At 48.9% G+C, this 25,371-nt stretch overlaps 1 protein-coding gene across 3 annotated transcripts in view; it reads left to right on the plus strand.

The window, feature by feature from the left end:
- Positions 1–1,442: 1,442 nt before the first annotated feature.
- The window catches only part of CAMK1D (calcium/calmodulin dependent protein kinase ID), a 425,521-nt gene continuing 401,592 nt past the window's right edge, over positions 1,443–25,371 (plus strand). For 2 of the 3 annotated variants that reach the window (XM_030323251.1, XM_030323252.1), the window contains exon 1: positions 1,443–1,916. In XM_030323251.1, coding sequence (XP_030179111.1) covers positions 1,825–1,916 — 92 coding nt within the window. In that variant the 5' untranslated portion in view covers positions 1,443–1,824. The remainder of the gene's footprint in view (positions 1,917–25,371) is intronic. The other variant, XM_030323250.1, reaches the window with a different exon arrangement.

The raw sequence follows: 25,371 nt of genomic DNA on the forward strand, positions 1-25,371 counted from the left end.
GGCCTGCATCCACCCTGTCAGACCCAGGAAGAAGGTGCTGGATTAAGTTTCCTTTTCAGGGAGTACATCCCCCCCCCCAAAGTGAAATTGGAACAGTCCTGGGGAAATGGGGCAGGTGTCAACAATCAAGAGACAAGGCTGTTTACACAACTCAGCCGAGGGGCCCTACGGGAGCGATAACCTGGATACCAGGAAAACTACTATTTTCTGGAAGAAGAGGTAGTCCCTTCAGGTCGGGGACGGGGATACGCACGCGGCTCCCCCGCTGACAGGTGGACATGGGAGAAGGGTGGGCAGTTAGAAGAGAATCTCGGAGATGGGAGGCCAGAGGGAACTCTTGAGTTCGTTTCTCAGCCAGTAGGAAAAGATGTTTCGAGGGACAAGCCCCACCTCAGGGTACCCTACTAAGCCCGCCGCAGGTAGGGCTAGGAGGGGCAGCCCTCCGCTCCAGGAGGGTGTGGGGCAGACGTTCACTTTACACTAAGTCTCTGGGTTTCGGCGGGAGGAGAAAGGGAGAAGCCAGGAGGGGCCAAAGAGGAGCGCAGGCCAGCCAGGCCGGCCCAGACCCGCTGGCAGTTCCAGCCCGGGGGCCGGGGCAGCCCGCGGGGAGCACAGAGCCCGCGCCGGGCGGTCCCCGAATCCACCCGCAGCCCGGGCGCCCGGTAACTCCGGGAGTCTAGCTCTCTAAGGGAACACGAGGCGGCGCCTGGCGCGTCCTGCGCATCCCCGGCCCCGAGGCTCCCAGGCTTTCTCTTCGCCACGAGGCCCCCTCCCCCGGCCAGAATTTGACGCGAGCGCCGATTTTGGTGCAATGCGAATTAGCTCCAGTCGCCTAGTCGGGAGGGACCGGCAGGCTCCGGGAGCGCTAGAAGCGGGCCGGCGCTGCGGGCCGCGAGTCAACGCCCACCGCCACACGCATCCCCACCGCCGCCTCCCGTCGCCATAACAACCGGCCCCCGCCCGCCAGCCCCGCGCGGCCCGGGGACGCACCCGCCGCGGCCCCCGGCGCGCGGGGAAAGCGCCCCCGCCCTCGGCGCCGGGGATCCGGGCGGCCACGCACTCCCGCCCCCACCGCGCCGCTGCGGAGCGCTACGCAGAGGCGCCCCCTCCCGCCGCCAGGGAGGAAAGCCCTCGTGCCCCTGGGACTTGACTGCAGAATTAATAAAGCTCCCCAAGGGGCTGGAGTCCTCTCGCGCGCTCTCCGGCACCCTGCACCTGCCCGGGTCCCCTGCACCTGCCCTCTCCGGGGCTCCAGGGCGCGCGAGGCCGCCAGCCCACGGCGGTGCCCCGCGCGCGGGGCACGGCGCTCCCGGGAGCAGGACATCCCCGAAGGCGGCAGCGCGCCGGAGGCGGGGAGGCGGGAGGCGGCCGGGGCGCGCGGGGAGGGCGGGGAGCCCGCGGGAGGAGGAGGAGGGGGAGGAGGAGGAGGGAGCAGGGCGGGCGGCGGGGAGGGAGGAGAAGGGAGGCAAGAAAGTAGCAGAAAGTGAGGCTGGCAGCCGGCTGCAAAGGAGCCCGGCGAGCGGCGGCGGCGGCGGCGGCAGGAAGTCTGTGCCCGAGACCAGCAGAAATAAGAGCCAGGGAGGGACCGCGGCGGCGGCGAGAGTGAAAGAGGAAACTGCAGAAGAGGAAGCTCTTGCCGCAGCACAAAGTCTCCGGCTCCCGCGCCGAGCATCCCCACGCGCGCGCCCCAGCCCTCCCGGACAGGCTCGCCGCCGCCCCCTGCGCCCCGGTCGCCGGGCGCCCCCTCCTCAGCGCGCCCACCCCGGCCCCACGCGCCCGGCCGCGCCGCCTCGCCGCCCTCCGCACACGCCGTCCTCGTCTGCCATGGCCCGGGAGAACGGCGAGAGCAGCTCCTCCTGGAAAAAGCAAGCTGAAGACATCAAGAAAATTTTCGAGTTCAAGGAGACCCTCGGGACGTAAGTGGGGCTTGGGGAGAAAAGGGTGGAGGTGCCAGCGGCCACGGGTGCACAGGCGGCTCCTGCCGCCACCGCCACTGCCACCGCGGCAGGAACAGGCTGGTGGCCGCGTCCTCATTGTCCGGTTCTCGGCTCCGCGGAGCCCCCCGCGTGTCCAACGCGTGGGTCTGCGTCCCCGGGGCGCGGGTGGGCACCGCTCCCGGGCGGGGGCGGGAGGAGCTCCGAGCTTTGGGGAGGACAGTCACCGGCAGGCGACTTTCCACTTCCCCTGACACCGCCGCCCTCTCGACTTCTTTCTCCCCACGCGTGACTGTGGGCTGAGCATGGTGGATATTAACGTTTACCTACCGGTCGTGTGCGTTTACTCACCGTGTGTGTGGGCGCACCGTGGAGAGGAGAGATGTGGTCACGAGAAAATGGGGCTTTGGCCATTCCCATTTCTGTCCTTCCATCATGTGTTCTTACGGAATCGACATCTGCACGTACTAGGTGTAGGCAAGACTTTGGATGCCACGCGATTATGGAAGGGAAGAATTTCGCAGTGTTCTGGGTCACGTGTGGGCAGAGCCTTACCTGAGCGTATGTCCATTTCACAGAGACTCAGCTGCACACGCTGGGGTGCGTGGCTCCAGGGAGGGTCTGTGAGTGTCTCCCTACAGGCGATTTCTCTCCAGGGCTGTTCTGTAGTCCAGTGCTGGTGGCTGTGGCTCAAGAAAGCAGAAATACTCCGAAGTCCATGGCGGGAATGCTCCAAGCATGTGCCGCTCAGTTCAGCTGCTGTTGTTCCCTTTCTGCCCAGGAGTTGGTTTTTGTTTGTTTTGTTTTGAAGCGCCTCAGAATAGGTAAGGAGGCTGATAGTGAAAGAGAATCAGGCACTGCTGGGGTGAGTCTGAAGTTCAAGTTATGTTCTCCCCTCATGTGATCAGTATCTGTTGATGATCAGTATCTGTCAGTATATATATTCTCTCACACACACATGTGCTATATGAACGGAACATTTTGCAGGGGTTCATGGAGGTGTTGATTAGGCTGGGAAGAGAAAGAGGAGGTGTTAGGTGAGATAAACCACTGTGTTCTTCCTTCTTTCCTTCCTCCCGCCCCCCCTTTACTTGCTTTTGTGGTTGGTTTGCTTTCCAGAACCACATTTTTCAAACCCAGGTGGTCTCCTGCCCCCTCCTTAGGGTGCCCCACGGTTGCTCAGTCATTTGCCCTCGCCCTCACCTTTGCAATGGGTCCCCCAGATCGAAGTTGTGAAGGCAGCGTTCCCAGCCTTGCTTCTGATACCCAGGAAAGCACTCTGGCGAGGCCGAGAATAGGGTCTCCCAGCTGCTGTGCTGCACATTAGGGAGGGCACCTGTGGGTACAGACGGTCTATCTTTGTTGGGATGAAAACAGAAAGGACTTAGACTTTTTCGTAAGGAGGGGCTTGGGACTGCTTCTCTCAGCCCGGCCAGTTAAGGAGTGAGTTTTGGTCAGAACTTTTGAAAATTGCTACTGAGGCTTATTGGGGTTTGGGGTTTGGACACGGAGATGCTCAGGTTATGGAGAAACCAGAAGCATGCCCTTGCTTGTCATCCTGAGACCGGTTATGTGGCTGCGGATGAGGGGACGCCAGAGCCCGGAGTCTCATCATGTGGGAATGCCTTCCTTTGCATGGCGTATCCCCACCTGAACCCCTTGCTCTGGCCCCCCCTGCCCACAGCCTCCACGGGGACAGAGGCATTTCCCCCTAACTGACTCCTGCTTTTCAGGAGAGCCCTGCAGCCGCACCTTTGCAGCAGCCTGGTGTTGGGGGGGGGGGGTGGGGCGCTGAAGCTCAGTGAGCTGTGGCTTTATTGAGTGGCTCCTGCTGTAGCAGGCGCTGTTTGGGGGGGTGACTGTGGGTGGTTTTTCCTCCGTGAAGGATGGGGGTTTGCCTTCTGGTGCCAGAGAGACCAGTGGAGCTGCTGTGGAACAGTCTCTTGGACTGTGGTCAGGTGCCCGGTGAACTTGGGCATGGGTTTCTATTGGGGTCCCAAAGCTTTGCCTCCTGCCTTGGAAATAATTCTTTGGAAAGAAGCTTCCCAGTGAGGCCTGTGGTGCAGGCGTGGGTTCTAGAAGAGTCTAACACAAATAAGAAAATGGTCAAAATGTTTTTGTTCAATGACATAATAGTAGTCATCGTAAGTGACTTTCTTAAATGAATACCGTGTATCAGGTATTATTCTAAGTGTCTTACATGTATTTTACCCTCATAATAACCTTATAAGGTAGGTATTTGGTATTATCCCCAATTGGCAGATGGGAAAACTGAGGCAACAGAACGATTAAGTGACTTGCCAAGCATGAGCTAGGTATTAAGTGTGGAACCTAGGCAGAACAACTCATTACAATCACTATGGCATTGAGTCACTTTGTGGGTTATGTAACAGCAAATGTTTACTAATAATTTGATTTAACTTCAGTATTTGGAAAGCTAGCTTTAGTATTAATGCAAGGAAAACATAATTATGGGGTAACCTGTTATCTAAATACAATAACATTTCAAAGCTCTTGGATAATCAGCATTATTTTGTCTCTTTGGACTTTCTAGCAGTCATGTGAAGTTTAGGATGCCTGTTTCACGCTGGGCCAGTTCCAGTGACCTTGGTCTGAGTCTAAATAGGGAGGTTGCTTCCAGTCCTGTCTGTGTAGATGTTGAGTCTGGACCCCTCTCCTGTTTGTAATGAAACCTACTGTCAGTCGGAGGCATCACTGATCACGGCTGGGATTCATTTCCAAGGTATTCTACAGCTCCAGTCATTTTGTTTGTCGCACCTTCCCCATATGTCTTCAAGATCCTAAGGCAGGAAAGCCCTGGCAGGAGCCAGACTGTCATCTTAGAGTGTTAAAATGCTTTTAAAATAAAGCGATGTAAAGGCCAGAGGAACACAAACTTGGCCAAACTTTGTAATCCGATACCTGGCTGCCTGATTCAGGTAACTTTCTGTGCGGAGTAGAACAATTACTGTTGAAGCCAAAGGGTCAAGCCATTTAGTTCATGTGGTCAGAGGGGCCTTGATGGGGACTGGGGGCCAAATGGGAGTGAAGACTGGCTCAGGAGGGTGGGAAAGAGATTAGGGAAGCCAGGGACGGCCTGGGTGAAGGGACCTGCCTTTGGGATTTGGGCCTGGGTTAGCTGATGTGCCTCTGAGTCAGGCCTCAGGAAAAACCTGCAACTCGTGGGCTGCCTGTAGCTTCCTTTGAAAGGAACTCCAGAACCTGAGATGGAAGACCTAAGCACTATTTATGAATCAGAGATGTGTTTTCAGGTCCTTGGCACACTGTGGGAGCAAATAAATGTTGTGTAACAGCAAATCAGGGATAGTGAGCATTTCTGTCAGCGCATTTGCTGAGGCCCTCCAGACCATCGCTAGCGGAGATGTCCTTCAACGACTTCTGAAGTGAAAAAAATGATGCTATGCCATTTGGAGAAGTATATGGATGGCAAGAAATCTTTGGTGTGGTGTCCAGGAAGTACCCCAGACTCATGGAAATCACTTCTCTAATTTTGATGCCATGGAAGCCATCTGGACAGAGAAGGTCTGAGTCCTTGGCATGACACAGAATGATTGTCCCAATTTCCTCCTTTCCTCTGGAGTATAGGAAATGGCCTGTCCTAGAAAATAGATCTTCATCTCTGCAGGGTGTGAATACATGCTTTTCTTATAGACTGAACATTTTACGGTGAAGTGATTGCTGTCTGTAGGGGGCTGGAACTGGCCATCATGGAGGATTGGAGCCTGGCTTTCAGGTATGGCTCAGCCACTAATAGGTTGTGTGGCCTGTGGGCTGCTTGGTCATTTGTCCACACCACTCTCTCCCTGTCTCAGCTTCCTTGTCTCTCAAGTCACAGGGGCAGGGAAGATAAGATGGTTTTCAAGTGCCCTTCCAACCCTGAGATTTTATGGCTCACCTGAATCAGGAAGGTAGTTGCGTGGTTCTTTACGAGCCTTCCTGCATGGCTAGTGCAACTCATTTCTGTTTGGAGCGACATTTTTATGCCCAGGCTCGTAGCAAAGTGAAAACAGCTCAGAACAGGAAGTCTTATCCCACTTCATGTCAATAGCATAGCGTGTTCCCTTTTCCATCAAACGAGTGCCTGCTGGGTGCTGCTTTAGGAAGAGTATAAATAGAAATTTCCGTGGGGCAACCACTGTCTTTTCCCACTAGTATCATACTTACATTCCTTATTCTGAAATTGCTCAGTAAATACACCTGTTGAGGACACAGGTGATTGACTTATCTGAAAGCCCCAGTGGGAACCACATTCAATGGTTCTTTTTTGGGATGTGTGTGTTGCGGGGGAGGGGTAGAAAGGCAAAGCGGCTTCAGGTGGTTTGTGTATTTGGCTGATTTTGTAGTATTTATTCTGGGATTACTCAGAATTTTAGAGTCTGGGAGAAGCATTTGGAAGAATATTAGCAAGAGGGAAACAGAGGTGGAAGTCCCTAGATTTCTCCCTGAGGGTGTCCCAGCTGCTGTGTTCACTAGGAGTTTGTATTTCTCAGCTCCGTTTTGTTGTGAGGAAGGATATACATTCAGCCGCTCGTTTGCTTAAAGATCTCTGTTGAGCATCTGATCTAGTCTGGGCTTTGTGTGTGTGGGGGGGTGGTGGCACATCGCTGCAAACAACAACGAAAAATGCCTGCCCTCTCGGAACTTACCTTCTGGTGAGGGGGCCTGGGAGTGAAAAAGATAAGTAAGTAAAATGTAGAGTGTGATGCGTAGTACACATGTGAGGGAAAAAAGCCAACCAAGGAAGGGTTTTATTTATTTATTTAGAACTTTAAATGCTTATTCATTTTTGATAGAGAGACAGAGCACAAGTGGGGGAGGGGCAGAGAGAGAGGGAGACACAGAATCCGAAGCAGCCTCCAGGCTCTGAGCCATCAGCACAGAGCCCGATGCGGGCTGAACTCCCGGACCGTGAGATCATGACCTGAGCTGAAGTCGGATGCTTAACATTTAACGGACTGAGCCACCCAGGTGTCTCAGGTGCCCCAGCAAGGGGCCATAATGATGGCTGAGTGAGGCTGAGTAGCCAGGGATGGCCTCACTAAGAAGCTAACGTGGGACGGCTGAAGGCAGAATGTTCCCATCAGAGGGAACAGCGAGGGCTGAGGGCTTGCCGGGGAGCTTGTCCAGTGTTCAGAGAGGTCCGTGTGGCTGGAAGTTGGTGGTTGGTGGAAGGAAGCGGGAACTGAGGTAAGAGAGGCATCGGGGTGAGGAGATCAGATTCCTCAAAGGGCCTTTGCAGGCCATAGTAGAAACTTTGCTTTTGCTCTGAGAGAAATGGGGGACATTGGAGGGTTTTGAGCAGAGGAGCACCTTGAAGTGACTTAGGTGTTTCCATCACAGAGTGATCTGTGTGCCGTGTTGAGGACCATCTGGTGGTCTCCAGGGCAGAGATGGGGGGGACCAGCTTGGAGGCCATTGCAACGATCCAGGTGAGAGACAGAGGTGGTTTAGAAGGGGGAACCTTAGCTACACAGGCTCCACTTCTTGTCAGAAGTGGTTGGGTCCTCGATATTTTTGGAAGGGACAAGCAGAAAGGAATTGCTGTGGTTGGATATGAGATTCTCCAAGGATATGGGGTTGGAAAAATGGTGCCATTGGGTGGTTTGGGTCAGTTTATCCAAGGGTTTTCTGAGTGCCTGCTCTGGGAAGCTCCAGGAAACAGTTTAGCAGGTAAGCTCACGTCCTTCGGGCTTCTGGGCCCTCCCCGTGAGGGACTCCTGCATCCCCAGGTGAGTTTCCTTCCCTCTGAGCTTGTGTGGAAAGGGCTTTTGAAGGGCTTCCTCCTCAGTCACAGAGGGAAAATTGTGGCAAGCTGGACATTTTAGCAGCTGGGAGAACTGCTTAACTTTCTGGGAAAATGCTGGGTGTTGCCTGTAGAATTATCAGTAGGAAGAGCTAGCTCACCTGCACAGGTGGGCCTATGCACTCTAACTCTCCCACTCGATTTGGCCATTTAAAGCCCAAACATTCCATGAAAAATAATAAACACAAGACTCTTTTCTACTCCTTTTTTTGGCAGGATGTTTTATATTTGGAGGGGAAAAGCCAGACATTTTTCTTGATTGGAAAAAAGGTAACAACGCTAGTGTCCTTATTGATTAGTGTAGTGGGATTTGGGAAATTGCTCCTTTGGGCAGAGAGCTCATTCCAGAGGGGCTCGTAAGGACTGTGTCTCAAGTAGAACTTTCTGGTTTGAACTTGGCCACTGAATGGACAATAATTAGGCTTGGTAGGTGGACATTTGTGTCCTCTCAGGGGAGGATTTTAGGGGTTAATTTGTTGAGTTTTTCTTTGGCTGGGTCTCCATAAATCCCTTTAATCTTTCCTTTCCCCAAATAAATCTCCTTAATCCCCTTCAATCTCTTTCCTTCTCCTCCTCTCTCCTCTGGGACGGCTTAGGCATTGATCCAGTGGGGGATTGTCACATTTCTGATCAGCTTGCACTCACAGTGGCAGACCTCCACCCTCATGCCTCCCATTTCACAGGAATCGTCAGGGAGCCAGACCCCCCTGAGGACCCTTATTTTGAATTGAAGAAGGAACTGCTGCTGGGTGACCAGCAGGAAGACTGGTATCCTGGTCAGTTGCCTTAAGTTTCTTTTCTGGCCCAAGATGGTCAGCCCAATGCATATGTAGCTAAAAGGGGAGGATCTGTGGGCTCTGGGAAAGATGCTGTCCTGATCTTTCTCAGTTCATGTTGCTTGTGTCCCTTTGACTTTCTCTGGTGCAGGAAACCACTTTTTCCCTGGGCTAGCTTTCATTAGATCCTGCTTGATTAAAAAGATGTTTATTATGCAGTATATGTATTATTCGGGCTCCATTCAGACCAAAGGTAACCTTCAAATGGATGGCACAGGCCAAGTTCATGTGATGGCACACCAAGTTCCTTCCACATCTCCAGTGATCAGCTATGTGTCTTGTGCTATTTTTCCTAGTTATTTCAGAAGGATTCAGAAACCGAGGGATTCTGTCTTTTGGATAACACCAAACCTTGAGGATCAGCTTTTATTACTTACTTACTTACTTATTTATTTATTTATTTATTTATTTATTTATTTATTTATTTTTAAAATTATTTATTTTTGAGATAGAGAAAGAGCATGAACGGGGGAGGGTCAGAGAGAGGGAGACACAGAATCTGAAGCAGGCTCCAGGCTCTGAGCTGTCAGCACAGAGCCCGACGCGGGGCTCGAACTCATGGACTGTGAGATCATGATCTGAGCCGAAGTCAGATGCTCAACCGACTGAGCCACCCAGGCACCCCGAGGATCAGCTTTTAAAACAGCATCCTTGGTGAGGCCAGGTAGGGGAGGCAGCGGGAGGCCATGAGCCATAATGGAAGGGTGACTCCAGCCCAGCCGTTCCTAGCTGTACGCCTCTGGAGAGGTTCCTTAATCTTCCCGAGTTAACATGGAGTTGGACGTTGTTGCCTTGTGGGATACTTGTAAGGATTCAGTGATGTACATGAGGTGTCTGGCACATAATTGGGATTAAGTAAACGGTAGCTGTCATCAGCTCTGGTCGCCATCAGCAGCTGTGGTTGAGGGGGACTGCCAGTGGCAATTCTGGGTACCTCGGGGAAGAACATGTCCGTATCTGTTGGAAGTTGATTTTTGGAAGCTCTTGTTGCGAATGTGCACAATGGTGCATACTTGACCTACTCCCCTCCCCCGTCCCAAGTTGATTTAAGAAACTACCAACAAGTCTTCCATCAGTCAGGAAGAACAATTGCTGGTTGTTTTGCACAGCACAGTAGTGAGTAGCTGAGTAGGTAGGCTCTGAGGTCACTGGGCCATGAGTGCAGATCTTGGTCCTCTGCTTCCTAGCCATCTGGTTTTGGGCAAATTGTTTGGCCATTCTCAGACTCCTGTCCTCTCCCGTAAAATGGGATAAGACCAGCACATAGTCCCAGGGCTGTCGTGAGGATTACATGAAGGTGCATGAAAACCACTTAGTGCAGGGCATGGCCTATGGATCTGTCTTGGTAAGTGCTCATTCCCTCTCATTAGCCCCTGGGGTGCTGGAACAGTGCTCCTCAGAGGCCGTGTGCACGAAGTTGGAGGGTCCATGGAGCCATTCAACATTTGCTTCCCAAAGGAGGCTGATGAGTTCATAGAGTGCTGGCATTAACCAAGAGACCCAGCCAGGAACGTCCTCTGGGCCAGCTCGGGTGCTGGAGTGACCTAGTTTGCTGGATATCACAGGCTCTTTCCTTCCTCTGGTTATCTTATCAGCCTGGTCTCTGCACCTCTCCCTGCACCCTGAGCTGGGTCTCGTCTTGTGTTGTGTTTTAGCCTGTCGCTATCTGCATCAGCTTGTGCAACAGCTTTCCAGCGGCAGCTTCTGTCTTCCCAAACAACACATAGGCTTCGGCACGGCTGTGGCCCCACTTTGGCTTAAACGTGTTTTTCCTTTCTGAGAACTGCTTCAGTGTGTGGGCTTTGTTTCTTACTGAAAACACGTTTTGATTTGAGGACTTAAGTAATTTATTTGCAGTATGACAACACATCACAGAGTTGAGTAGTTTAAAATCGATATGTAATAGGGCGCCCTGGGTGGCTCAGTCGGTTAAGCATCTGACTCTTGGTTTGGGTTCAGGTCATGATATCATAGTTCGTGAGTTCAAGCCCCGCGTTGGGCTCTGTGCTGGCAGTGTGGAGCCTGCTTGGGGTTCTCTCTCTTTCCCTCTCTCTGTGCCCCTCCTGCTCTCTCTCTCTCTCAAAACATTAAACTTAATAAAATCAATATGCACTGAATTAATTTTGGTGGCAGAATATTTAAGAAATGGCAGCATGTATGTGTATATACCACATGGACATGTGTAACAGCTTATTTAAAAATCTCTTTGGGGGGATTGTTGGATGGGGTGTGGGAGAAGATCTCAAATGTTTAATTTCCCAGGTCTTAGGATGTCAGTGACAGTTGGGAAGCAGATGTCCAGATTGGGCAATATCCTCTGTCTTGACCTCTCCATTTGAGCCTTTTTGATGGCCAAAGTCTGGGGTGACAGCATACTGGGACCTCTGTAATGGGGTGAGCAGGGGGGTAAATGCCCTGACAGCTCCACTTTTTGGGAGGACCTCTCTGTCTTTCATGACCACAGCACACATCACTGTAATTGCCTTCACACTGAATTGGATTTGGTGCTGTAACTGGAACCTTAAAGGTTTTTCCTCCCTTGCTTTTTAAGGCAGAATAATATTCCATTGTGTGTCTGTACCCCATTTTGTGTATTCATTCATCTGGCGGTAGACAGTTGGAGTTATTGCCACCTTTTGGCTCTCATCAGTAGTGCTGCATGCACGTGGGGGTACACATATCTCTTCAAGTCCCTGCTTTCAATTCTTTTGGGTGTGTACCCAGAAGTAACATTGCTGGATCGTATGGTAACTCTATGTTGAAGTTTTGGAAGTACCGCCATATTGTTTTTCACAGCTGTGTGGTGTTTTACAGTTGGCGAAATGTTTTTACCTGCGTGGTCCGTGGGCAGCAGTTACTGCCTTCATTTTACAGATAAGAAAATGGAGGTGCAGAGAGGTTTAATGACTCATGGGAAAAGGCTGCTGAATGGCAGGTGGTTATTTAAGTGTCTTCTGACTCCCAAGTTCAGTGCCCTTTCTTCCGTGTCACATGATTTACAAGTTGGTGGGGTTGATGGGAATAGAGAATATTAACAAACTAATAAGAAATACCTCCCTTTCTGTGGATGCATTATAGAATGGCAAGGAGATAGGCTCTGATTTGTGACAATTGCTGATTTCCATGGTGTAAATACTCCCACATGGAACAGTTTCAAGCTACCCATGGCTTAACAACCTACTGCAGAATTCTCCAATCAGGCTCTTACGAGTGGGTATGAGGTGACTCCAGCAAGCCACTGAAGGAACTAGGGGTCAGGAGATTGGAGGGAGTCCTAGCTCTGTCACTAGAGAACTGTGGAATCATGATATTATCCTCTCTACGTCTTGATTACCTTGTTTGTTAAATGGATAATTAAACCTGAATTACACCTGCTTACATTACAGATCTGTTGTTAAGTCCCAAATGAGATAAGGCATGTGTGGTAAGGCCTTATACAAATAGAATGTATTATTATGTTATGAGGATTATAGCTTTAAAAAATAGTCCTTTCTCATAAATGTTAGTATCACATACACTCTTTGAAACCTAGGTATCATCTTTTGGGCAATGTTCCCGTAGAAGTTGGGCTGTATGTCAACCTTGACTCAGGAAACGTCAACAAAAACTGAAGTTTCATAGTATAGTTTAACTGGCTCTACTCAGGTGCATGTTGTTTTTATTCTTAGTGTTTGATTGGTACCTTAAAAACTTCAAAAAAAAGTATAAAAACAACATGTCTTCCTAGTAGAGAATTTGAAGGGTCTGGAAGAGTGTCGTAAGGAGGGCCATAAGAATTGTCTGGATGGGTCTTGGGTAGTTGGTCTCTGGAGGGGGTGAGGAAATCTCAAGAGACGCCCCGGAGGTCAGCTGCTGGGGCTAGGGTCAGGCTGTGGTTATTTACTGATTGGTTGAAGATATTTCATTATTTTACCAGCTGGGCTGGTGGAACCACTGTGCACAGGTTGGGTATCTGCTCTGGATATAGGGAGTGGTGGTCTTTGTTGAGTGCTGTGGGTGTCTGATTATTTGCATTAGGTTGTTGTTGGTGCGGGGCGGGGTGGGGCAGGTGAAGGGCGTTCTTGGGGTTATGGTCCCGATCTCATCTCTGCCCTCATCCGCACCTCTGAACGTGTACGCTGGCTGCAGGGGGTCAGGTGCTGGTGCTCACAGAAGACCCTGTTCAACAGACATCTGGTGGGCTGCTTATACACGTGGGAAGAAAGAGCTAAAACTATATCCAAGTGTGGCTGACGCTCCCTGGCTGGGGTAGGACACAAGAACCTTGGCTTTTCAGGTACTTCACGATATAAAATAAAAACTGTTTGCTATAGACTGGATGTTTTTGTCTCCTCCCCACCCAGTTTTATGTTGAAACCTAACCTTCCATGTGGTGGTACTAGGAGGTGGGGCCTTTGGGAAGGGATTAGGTCATGGGAGGAAGGCCCTCATAGGGGATTAGGTCTCTTGTAAAAGAGACCTACCCTGGGGGGCTCTGTGGCCCTTCCAGCTCTTGAGGGCACAGCAGGAAGGCGGCCATCTATGAAGCAGGAAGTGGGCTCTCACCAGACCCCGAGAGTCTGCCCACGACCTTGTCATGGACTTCCAGTCTCCAGGACTGCGAGAAGTAAGTTTCTATTGTTTATAAGCCACCCAGCCTATGGCATTCTGTTACGATAGCTGAAAGGGACTAAGACCTTACACACACAGTCCTGCCTTCTGCCAAATGGCTCACACCAAAACCAAGCCAAGCCTCTCTTTAGAACATGTTCACAGTGTGTTCACAATGAACTCATTTTTTTTTTTTTTTTTAATAGAGAACAGGGGAGGGACAGGCGGAGGGCAGGAGGGAGGGAGAGAGAGAGAAAGAGAGAGAGAGAGAGAGAGAGAGAATATGAGAGAATGAGAATCTTAAGCAGGCTCCACGCTCATTGCAGAGCCTGACGCTGGGCTTGATTCCATGACCCTGGGATCATGACATGAATCGAAATCAAGAGTCAGCCAACTGAGCCACCCAGGCACCCCCACAGTCCACTCATTCTTGCAGTCAGAAGGTGAGGTCTTTCTAACTTGAAGGGATACCGGCCAGGTGGCTCTCATTGGTGGGCTGCCTGAGGTCCCACAGTTGGTCTGGACCACATCTAGAGTGTGGATGTCATGTTATCCCTGCTGATGGTGACAGTGAACATGAGAGGCACCGTACCATCCCCATAAACGTGATGAAAGTAACCAGAGAAGAAACCGTCCGCGTTAGAGGTTTCTCACTTGAGCCGTTGTTTATGTTCCTGGAGCCTCAGCGATGCACTTTGTAGGTGTGCAAGGTGAGCTCCGGAGAGAATTCAGAGCTGGGAACACCGCTGCTGCCTCTGCGGGTTTCCCCCTGGCCATGCTGTGGCTCCCTGGCCGTGGGGGTCCCCAGGTGGGGGAGAGGGAGCCGCATTCAGAGACCTGAGAGCAGAGTGGGGGCTCCTGTGTCCCTACAGGGGCTCGCTGGCAAAGCCCCACATCAGGAGCCTGTGTGGAGGCCACTGGCTCAGATGAGATGCCCCACATTTCATCAGTGTTTGTTGAGTAAATGAATGGATACGTGGAGTAAATGGAGCCCTGGCTTTGATTAGATTAAGGAAGTGCAAATCCTAACTGTCATTTAGGAGTTATGAGACTTCAGCAAATTGTATAATCTTTCTGAGCTTCTGTTTTCTGCTATTTAAGTGGAGATAACAGTACCTACCTTTCCAGCTTGCTGTGGGGTCGTGTTGTAAAAAAACAGGAGATACAAGGCATGTTGCATATTACAGGTGATAAGAAAAGGGGCACTGACTTGGTTTTTAAGTAAATACATGTTAAATTCCATCATGTGATTTTTTTCTTTTTTTTAAAATTTAAATTAAATTTAGATTTATTTTAATGTTTATTTTTGAGACCGAGCACGCATGGGGGAGGGGCAGAGAGAGAGGGAGACACAGAATCTGAAGCAGGCTCCAGGCTCTGAGCTGTCAGCATGGAGCCCGACGTGGGGCTCAAACTCACGGACTGTGAGATCATGACCTGAGCCAAAGTTGGAGGCTTAACCAACTGAGCCACCCAGGCACCACTGTCACGTACTGATTTAATAGACGGCTGTTAAGCTCTTACATGTGGCTGCTGCTGTACCAGCTGGGTCTTCGGCGGCAGATGTGAGATGCTGTCCCCCGTGTCCTAAACGTATGCAGCCGTATTCTAGTCTCTGTGCCCTGCTCCTGTGGTGTCTCCTGCTTCCATCACCTTCCCGTTGGTTCTGCAGGGTTCTGCTTCAGTCCAGTCTCTTCCGTCGAGAGGCCCTGGACATAAGCAGCCCGCTGGGGGCTTCTCTGTCCCTGTTCTTCAGTCTTGGGCTTAGGCTGCGAAGGGTCCGTTGTTCCAAGGTTTTTCTTTGGCGAGAGTTTTCTCTGCTGGAACTGCCAGCTCTTTGAGAGCAGGGGACATCTCCCACATGTGACGTCCCTGAATCGCCCACAGTAACCTTGCACACTGAGCAACAGATGGAGGGTGTGTTTGGTTCAGTTTTAAAAATCCCGAGTCGTGAAGTTGTCTCAGTACTTGCTCAGGAAGCTGGCTTTCCTAAATGTTTTCATTACTGATAAGCTCTTCGGGATGTTCTGTCCCAATTTTGTCCCCCCTCTGGATTTCATCTCTCTAGATGGTCACCACTTTTCTGCATGTGGATTACTCACTGGTAGATTAGCTGGGGTGAACTTTTAATCTGTGGGGCTTTTCCTGGCTTCCTCCCTTAGCCTGTTGGCAGGTTCTTTCTGTTGGCCGCCATCGGGACTGTGCTCCGGGAAAGGAAACGAGTTGTCAGGCTCCGAAACCAGAGTCTTCCTCAGTAGGATGGCCCCACGCTACATATCAGTGATGTTTGCATCATAATCCGCTCTGTTGGTTGGGCACCACAATTAGCTGTGTCCTGTGCTGTCCTTTTAAATACTATTTTCTGTTCCTTCTTGAGATATTTCACCTCAGACATGGCTTGTTGGTAGTCTTGAGATCACTCATGGAAGCAAGGCGTAGTTGGCTTCTTTCATCTTTCCCTTGCAAATCGGGCCTTTAAGGGCTTTATGACTTTTTTTCCTGCAGGCCAGTGTGTCTAAAATCCAAAGACGAACCTGTGGCTGTAGTAATCAACTGCATCATTTTTCTTCAGAAGCTGTGGTGTCTGCAGAACTGAGGATAGGATGAGAACTTTCTGGGCATGCACAGTAGTATTCCCCTGACGTTTCCCCCCTCAGAATCTATCAAACCCTTTGTCTCAATGTCCCAGATTTATTGACTCTTGAGGTAAAAGTTTTCTTTGTTCTCGGTACCTGGGCCAGACCTCCTGAGTGAAAAAAATGTGCGTTTTTTTTTTTTTTCGTTTGCCAACACCTACTTTCTGAAAGTACTAGATTTTCTGAGGAGGTTGCCAAGGCTGGCATTCGTGCGAAGGTGTGGAGGTGGTTTGAAAAAGAATAATAATGGCTACTGTATTTAAGTATCTGCTAGGCAAGGGATACTTGGCTGGACACTTGACCATTTAATTTGTTACTAACCCTGTGTGTTACGTACTGTTTGACAGTTGAGGAGAGCTGACTGGCCCCAGGTCACGTGATTCATACGTCACAGGACAGAGATTGAACTTCTTCTGGATGAAGAAGCTTCTGGAAGCTTCACAAGTGCTCAGACTGAGGCGGAGCAGGCTTCTCCGGGGTGTGTTCTAGGAATCTGCACCACTTGGCATGGTCCCGGGCACGCTGGCAGGGAGACTTGTGTGCCCTGTGTATCATGACCATTGTCGTTGAGTCTCCAGAACTTCACCTCATTTCAGGGATATGTTGGAGGCCGTGCCTTCGTGCTGGAGCTGGGAAGTCGTATTGTGTTCAGTGTGTGGGTGAGGAGCCGGGGACTTGGGGATCTGTGACCTGGCTCGTGCTCCTCAGGAACCTCTGTACCGAGACGATGGGGCCTAATAACTGATTTACAGGTTAAGGATCCGTTTTGTCATTGGGCTGCTATTTCTGTACTGGTTAAATGAAGAAAATAATTTTTTAAAAGTTTTATTTATTTTTAATAATTATTTAAAAAAAAAATTTTTTTAATGTTTATTCATTTTTGAGACAGAGAGAGACAGAGCATGAATAGGGGAAGGTCAGAGAGAGGGAGACAGAATCTGAAACAGGCTCCAGGCTCTGAGCTGTCAGCACAGAGCCCGATGTGGGGCTCGAACTCATGGACTGTGAGATCATGACCTGAGCCAAAGTCGGGCGCTTAACCGACTGAGCCACCCAGGCGCCCCAATGTTTTATTTATTTTTGAGAGAGAGAGAGAGAGAGGGAGGGGCAGAGAGAAAAGGGGACAGAGGATCTGAAGCGGGCCCCACGCTGACAGCAGTAGGCCCAGGTGGGGCTCAAACTCACAAACTGCAAACTTATGACCCGAGCCAAAGTCAGAAGCTCAACTGACTGAGCCACCCAGGTACCCCGAAAATAACTTTTAACACACCCAGAAAACCCTGAGATTTCAAATTAGACTGCAAAAGAAAAAAAATAGAGTGCTCACCCCAGGGCTCTGGCAAACAAAATGTATTGTTCTCTGGAACTTACAAAATACACATCATGTATAGCTTAGGTATCCATTAGCAAAAGGTCATGCAAAATTCAGGCAGATATCCCAAAATTCAGATCAAATCTGGTTTATTAATTGAAATGGCTAAGATGCGCACAGTATGATCTCTTTCCTTGTCCCTCCTCCGTGAGCTGGTGTTGAGCTGGTTACCTAGTGGCTGTCCAGCTATTAGGGGACAGATATTGTTACACTGTTTACTCCCAACTCAGTGTCCTTTCCTCACTGAAATTTTTTAAAAATTGTTTTTGCTCTGATCCCACTAATGTTAACTATTTCCCCTTTCTTGTTACAAAGTATTCTAAGTGCTTTTCAAAAGTTTATTAGATGAGACTTAACTTTTTCTCAGGGCTTGGTAATTTTAAAGTCATTTCTCACTGTGCACTCAAGGCCTCATCATATATGACGTAACTCAGATGATTTCTTTATATTTTCACTAGTTGGAAAATATCAGGAGGGAGCCAATATTTAATGGAAATATTAAAAGTTTTGAACACCTGCTGTATTAAGGAAGACGTGCCAGTGTGCTATGCGATGTTACTCATTGTTTCTCTTCAGGATATGTTTTGAAATCTGTTTCTCTAATGATTTATATGCAGGATGACCTTTTCCCGCTGTTACAGGCAACATCTCAGCCTAAAGAAGCAGCGAGGCTTTATCTTGTATTGAGTTCACATCCAGAGATAGCAGGAGCCAAGCTGTTTAACATTCCAGTCTGAGGTTCTGAGTTTGCATGCGTTTCCTTCTGGAGAAGGCATCTGACACACGCAGCTGAGCTCACAGGCCATTTCGCAGCCGAAGAGGCCTCATTCCTTTGGACTCCAGAGTGACCTCTGTGGTCCTGCACACCGATGCCTTCTGGGGCCAGCTTCCGGGTGTGCGAGCTTCACAGTCACACAGTTACGTGGGCTTCTCCCTCTCTCTTGAAATTCTCAATATTCTTTGAACAAGGACTCCCCTCCCCCTTCCTCCTCATTTTCATTTTGCACTGGGTTCTGCGAGTTACATAGCTAGTCTGACCCCTTTTAATTATAAAATTTTCCCCTCCACGCTTTCAGCCTGATGTCCAAGGGGTTTTACTGATTGATTCAACTTTTCTTAGGGTTACTGGTTAAAAAAATTTACTGAATACTAAAGGTATTGGATACTTGGGGAAATGCTGTATTGTGATATCCTGAGTGGTAAACACTACTCAGGCACGGGCATATATTTTTGGGTATATAAACAAATCTCAGGGCGCCTGGGTGGCTCAGTCAGGTTAAGCATCTGGCTCTTGATTTTGACTCAGGTCATGGTCTCACAGTTCGAAGGATCGAACTCTGTGCAGACAGTGTGAAACCTGCTTGGGGTTCTCTCGCTCCCTCTTCTTTGCCCCTCCCCTGCTCATGTTCTTTCTCTCTCTCTCTCTCTCTCTCTCTCAAAATAAATGAATAAACTTAAAAAAAAATCTCTGAGGCACTACTTTGCAAAAATTTGAGGTGTTCCTAAAATGCTGTGGCCTGCAGGCTTTCTCAGCATTATAATGGATTTTTTTTTTTTTTTAACAGCTTTATTTACAGTTGAAAACTTAAACAGAAAATCTTGGGTTCTGAATCTGTGGCACTTCCAAGGTCTCTTGCTCAAATGGGGCGGCAGCAGACAGGGAAGCAAACGGGGGCCAGTGCAGATTATCTTACTCAGGAGCGTCACCGAGAGCAAGGGAAGGCCTGAGCAGTTTCGCTCTGCACCTCATTTCCCTCTGCACCTCATTTCCCTGCACTGTGAGGTCACCACGGGCAGCTTGGGCTTACTGTTAGGGCCTGTGGGAACATTCTCAATCTTTCGCACCACTAGCCTGCCAATGATGTTTCCAAACACCACCTGCTTCCCATCCAGCCAATCACAATTAGAGCAGGTGTTGAAGACCTGGCAGCCATTTGTACTGGGACCGCTGTCTGCCGTGAAGGCAGGCCTGGAGCTGTGTCTAAGTTGAAAATTTCACCTGCAAATGGCCCCCGGTGAATACTGGCCACTCCAGGGTGCTCCGTCGGTTAAACATTGGACCCTTGATTGTGGCTCAGGTCATGATCTCACGGTCGTGAGCCTCTGCACTGGGTGTGGAGCCTGCTTAAGATCCTCTCCTTACCTCTCCCTCTGCCCCGCCCTCACTTGTGTGTGCGCGTGCACACACGTGTGCTGTCTCCAAACAAACAACTGGTGACTCCAGTACCATCTCCATTAGCAAAATCCCCACCCTGAATCATGAAATCCTTTATGATCCTGGGGAAGGTGCTCCCCTTGGTATCCCATCAGAACCCCATCTTTTCTATAACCCAAAAGAAAGAGATTTGGAATGAGGATAGGTAATCATAGGCCTCTCCAATTTACCGCATACTTGAGCCAAGGGACTCTCCCGAAGTTTCCAGTGCAGAGCTGCCTAAAATTCTTGGCCGTCTTAGGCACAACGTCTGCAAAGCGCTCAATCTTCATGTGGCCAGCTTCCTGGCCGCCAGTGCTGACATCACAACATAATGGATCTTATAAGTAGGTCATGGTCTGTGGATGGGGATCAGCCCTCCCTTGGCCTGATTCCTGGCTCTCCTACCCACCAGCCTTATGTGTGTGGAATGTGGAGTCTCTGTAATTCAGAGAATGGAGATAACAATGGCACACATTGTCTGAGATTGCTAAGAGGTTTTGGTGAGCTGAGGTATATAAGTTGTTTTTGTTTTGTTTTTTTGTTTTTTTGCATAATTCCTAGGGTATAGTAAGTGCTCAATAAATGTTAGCTGAAATCACTTCATTTTGGGCCCATTTTTGCCACTCAGATTCATGGCCAAGTATGACACCTTTCACTCCCAGTTTGATAGCTTTCAAAAATGTGTCCTAAAGTGAATGGGTCAGCATAAATCCTTTAGGAGAACTTTGAAAAAAGGCAAAAAGAAAAAAAAAAAAGGGGTGTTTTGAGATGTTGTCCTTGCCTATGAAGGGCAGGGATTGCTAGGTTTCCTGTTAATTGATGAATCAAAGTGTAGCCAGAAATAATATTTGGAGTGTCAAGCTGAAAAGAAGTAAGAATGTAGTTAAGTGTGCAACATGCACATGTACACCCTAGGATATTATAGGCCATATGGATACAAAAATGAAAAGGTCACAACCGCTCCTTTCCTCAAGGAGGTCTTAGAAGGTACTCTTTCATGATATTTGCTACACGGCCCCGCAGAGCTAGAGAAAAACGGAGGCATGGGCTCATGTGGTTTCTTCTCTGATGTTACAGTTCACGGGCCATGCACCCGCAGTGTCTGTGGGCTGGCATTGCAAGGAATGCTGGGAGAGGGGTCCAAATGGGAACAAGTGAGTGTTTGGCCTGGGCAACTGTAAGTGGGGGTGGGTTGGGAGCAGGGTGGTGAGGAGGCAGGTCTCATTTCAGATCAGGTGAAACCCTTTTCTCCTCACCCCCGAAACCAGCAGAGCACGTATCGTTATGCTGTTCCCGCTGCCAATTAAGCCGATACCTGGTTTCAAGTGTGAGATCGGCGTTTGTAATGCTGCGAAGCTTCAGTCACACTTGTGGCCCATTTTATGTCATAATTATTCAGTTTGACAACAGAAAGCCTGAAGAATCCTTCCTTTTATGAAGCAGATAACATAATGGCACTTTGGCTTTTCATGCGATTATTGCTTTCATAAAATGGATTGATTTTTATCATGGTGCATTGAAATCAGCGCATTTTTAAAGAGCATTTCTTAGCTAAGGTAAGGCTCGTGTATTTGGTAATGATATAATCAACCAGCTGGTCATTTGCCCATTTCTTTTGGTTTAAAATGAGCGGTTTGAGGTTCAGGTGAAAACAATTATCAACGTTTATTTATTTTTGGGACAGAGAGAGACAGAGCATGAACGGGGGAGGGGCAGAGAGAGAGGGAGACACAGAATTGGAAACAGGCCCCAGGCTCTGAGACATCAGCCCAGAGCCCGACTCGGGGCTCGAACTCACGGACCGCGAGATCGTGACCTGACTAAAGTCGGACGCTTAACCGACTGCGCCACCCAGGCGCATCAGGTGAAAACAATTAAAGGTAAGTGCCTTGTGAAGTCACAGGTGCATTTTATGTATTTCTTCCATTTTGATTTAATTGAAGGCCTTCATCTTTTCTTTAGACTTTAGGGTAATAAAAAGGAGGGGGAAGTGAAAAGAGCTAGCTGTACCTTCAAAACAGTTGTGCAAAGGAGGTCACTTTTGTACATACCCGGAACACCAACAATGGGCCCAGCACCTCATGAAGCTACAGAATTACTGCTGCCCTCTTCCTGGTGTGCTTGGAGCCAGACTTGGACAAATGTGAGAAAATCCTGCATCTCCCTTTCTTTAAATTTTTAATGTTTATTTATTTATTTTGAGAGAGAGACAGAGCACGTGAGCGGTGGAGGGACAGAGAGACACAGAATCCGAAGCAGGCTCCGGGCTCTGAGCTGCCAGCACAGAGCCTGATGCAGGGCTTGAACCCACGAACTGTGAGATCATGACCTGAGCCGCAGTTAGGTGCTAACTGACTGACTGAGTCACCCAGGTGCCCCAGTCCTGCATCTTTCTAGAAGAAATCCTGGGTAGCATTTCTTAAATGGGTAGTAGGAAGAAGTGAAAAACATGCCGTGGTTGTGGTGTTTTTTTTTTTTTTTTTGGTTTTGTTTTTGATGCAACATGTCATTTGTCAGGTTCCTCTGGTAACCAGGCTCAGCCCGAGTCTGTATCACACAGTCTTCACGTGGCCTTTGAGCAGATGTAGGGACGTTTTGGATTTTCAAGGTTCAGAATGTTGACTCTGGAGAGGGCCTTGTGAAGTACATCATGTTCTTTGATCGGGTTGAGAAAACAGAGGCCCTGGATGGTTGGGGGCCTTCCCCAGGGCCACGCGGCAAAAGGTGGCCGGATTCAGTGTAAACAGAGCTTTTGTGTGCAGAGGCCTCTTTCCATTATGGCTCTGGGATCACAGATGCTCAACCTTGGGGCACCTGGGTGGCTTAGTCGGTTAAGCGTCGGCTCAGGTCATGACGTCACAGCTCATGAGTTGGAGCCCCGTGTGGGGCTCTGTGCTGGCAGCTCAGAGCCTGGAGCCTATTTCAGATTCGTGTCCTTCCCCCACCCCTCCCCTGCTCGTGCTCTGTCTCTCTGAAAGATAAACATTTAAAAAAATTTAAAAAACCCCACAAAGGCTCAACGTCTTCAGGGACAGAAATGCATGTAGGCGCTCTTTCCAAATGAATAAACATAACTGAGACCTTCCTTCTTCTTGTCCTACTTTTGATTGCTTATCAGGCTCTCAGGGAGGCCTAGGAGTGTGGTAGTCTGGAGACCCTGTCTCAGCTGTTGTGAGAACTGAGTGAACTGACAAGAGGTAAAGTTCTTAGCACAGCCCTCCCTCAGAGTAAGCGCTCAATCACCGTGAGCCATTACTGTCTAGAGCTACAGGACACAGGGGAGCGGGCCTTATAACCACGTGGCCTTTGTCCCTCGGTGCCAGCAGCCTGGCTCTCCTGCCTCAGAGGGCTGCTTTCGTTTCGGGAGGCCAAGTGTAGAAGCCGGTCTGCTAAATTTTTGTTGGATTGATTTCTGTCATCGCTCGATGAGCTTTCCAGACAGCCCTGTGAGCGTGTGCATGTTTTATGCATATAATAGATACTTGATGCTGCTTAATTAAGTTTTGTGTTGCCTTCTGGAAAGCCAGTGGCTCAGCCAAGCCCAGCACCTGGGCATGGGAGGCGTCCAGCCTCAGCTATGGGGGGAGCGCCCGCCGGTATCTGGGAGGAGCTCCCCTCCTCTGCTATGTAGCAGCTAGACCTCCGCTCCCTTGGGTTTCCCCTGCTTGCCAACGCGCTAACCTTTCCGAGGCAGGAACTTGTGTCAGGTGGATCCAGTTTTCACAGTGAGGAAAATCTATTGTCTTGAGGCTCTTTGTCCAGCTTTCAAAGAGGATGGAGCCAACCTCTCAGGGTTGATTAGAATCACAGTCCGATCGGAAGGCTGTGGTGTGGCGCACATGCAGAACCGGCCCGAGTTCACCTTCACGGCGTTGGGCAGTTTTCATCATCATGTGAATCGGACGATTTCAGATGTGCCAATTAGCCTGTGTCAGGAGCATGCTGAAATGGGAGGAGCGAGGAGGTTGGCCGTGCCATTGCTGACGAGTTTTTCAGAGCGCAGACGTGGCCTTTCCGGGGACTTGGGGATACGAGGTAAAGCTTGCCGTTCATTGGCTTTTTTTCTTCTGCTACCCTTTAAAGGAAAACAGGCAAACAGCAGTTGCCTTAGCTCTTACTTGGAATTTATTAGCGAAAAGCATGTTTTAGAACGTGTGCTGAGTCCCTCGGTGTGTGGTCAGCCCAAACTCCTGCACCGTCTGTCCCAACGATACTGTGTCATCGTAACGCACATGAATCCTTATGGTGCGTGGCACACTTACTTATTCCAGATTATAAACTACTTGTGAATGAGCCTGACGCGCCTTTCGGTACCTTACATAGGATCTCGCCTATGAAATACCCAGAAATGAAATGGAAGATGGAACTGTCTTATCATCATATAGATGCAAAAAATACGAATAGTGTTTCGAAGGCTTTTCAGCCACCAAAGTTTGAAAATCAGAAATTGTAATGGATTGGACATCTCCATTTCCTGAACGCTTGAGTTAAGAAATATTTCTGTTCTTAGTGGTAACAGCACCTACTGTGTTCTAGGCACTTTATGAATAGTGTGTCGTATAATGTTCACAACATCCTTGGAGCGTACAAGCTTTCATCCTCTAAAAATTTTTAGCAGTTGGGCACCTGGGTGTCTCAGTTGGTTTAGCATCCCATTTTGGCTCAGGTCATGATCTCATGGTTTGTGGGTTCAGGCCCCGCATCAGGCTCTGTGCTGACAGCTCAGAGCCTGGAGCCTGCTTCAAATTATGTGTCTCCTTCTCTCTCTGCCCCTCACCTGCTCGTGCTCTGTCTCTTTGTCTCTCTCTCTCTCTCTCTCTCAAAAATAAATACTAAAAAAACAATAAAAAAATAAAAATTTTTAGCAGTTGGCACAGAGAGGATAAGTAACTTGCCCAAAGATGCACAGCTAGGAATAGAAAGATCTGGAATTTGAAGCCATGTCTTTTCAAGTTCAGATTTCCCCCCCCCCCATACTTCTGAATATGTATCCCAGCTATCCAAGATGTTGCTCTAATATAATTTGTTTAGGGGTCAAACCGGATAATCCATGTTTCAGGGTGTAGTTTTTGATCTGAAGTATGTGGTGTGACTAAATAATCAAATTAAGTAACTGTCAAATCCCCTTTGTTCTAGGATTTACAGATTTAAATACAATTAGAATAGATTTTCCCAAATGTGTTTTTTTTTTAGGCGCTGTGAAGAGTGTTTGTGGCAGAACTAATTTTGGTGGTAGGGCAATGAGAATTCAGGGAACATTCTAACAGGTAAACTGACACAGAATTTCAGGACGGTCTCAGAATGACGTCTTCCTTTCTGCAGTGAATTGACTGACAACCCAGGGAAATGTCAAATTGCCTTTAATGTAACGTCCCCTGCTTGGGCTTTACATTAGCAGGTGTTTATTTCACCAGACACAGGCTTTGGATTTCATTAAACCTGTCCCTTTCAAGTCTTCTTGAACTGCGGTCACCTGAGGTGTTCTTTAACACATCCCTGTCCCTTTACGACTTATTATAAGTACAAAGAGTGTGGAAATTCTCTTAGGGAAGTAAATATTGAGGAAACTGTGCATTGGGAAACAGGTATACTTAGGACTTTTATGAATGGTCAGAATGCTAAAGTAACCTTTTTTACCTTCCCACAAAAATTACAGTTAGGAATTCTACTTCCAGAGCTAACATCCTACTGAATATTGAAAGAATGCATGCTTTCTCCTCAGATCAGGACCAGGGCAAGATGTCTGCTCTCACTACTTCTGTTGAACATTGTACTGGAGGTGCTGGCCTGGACAGTTGGGCACAAAAAAAAAAAAAAAAAAAAAAAAAGGCCCCCAGATTGTAAAGCAATAAGAAGTAATATGTCTCTATTTGCAGATGACCTGATCTTATAGAGAGAAAATCCTAAACTCCACTAAAATCTCCAGTAAAAATCTATTGGTCCTAATATGAGTTCGTCAAAGCTATAGGATACAGAATTAAA

Source organism: Lynx canadensis, chromosome B4 (genome assembly GCF_007474595.2).
Source record: "Lynx canadensis isolate LIC74 chromosome B4, mLynCan4.pri.v2, whole genome shotgun sequence".
Lineage (NCBI taxonomy): Eukaryota > Metazoa > Chordata > Mammalia > Carnivora > Felidae > Lynx > Lynx canadensis.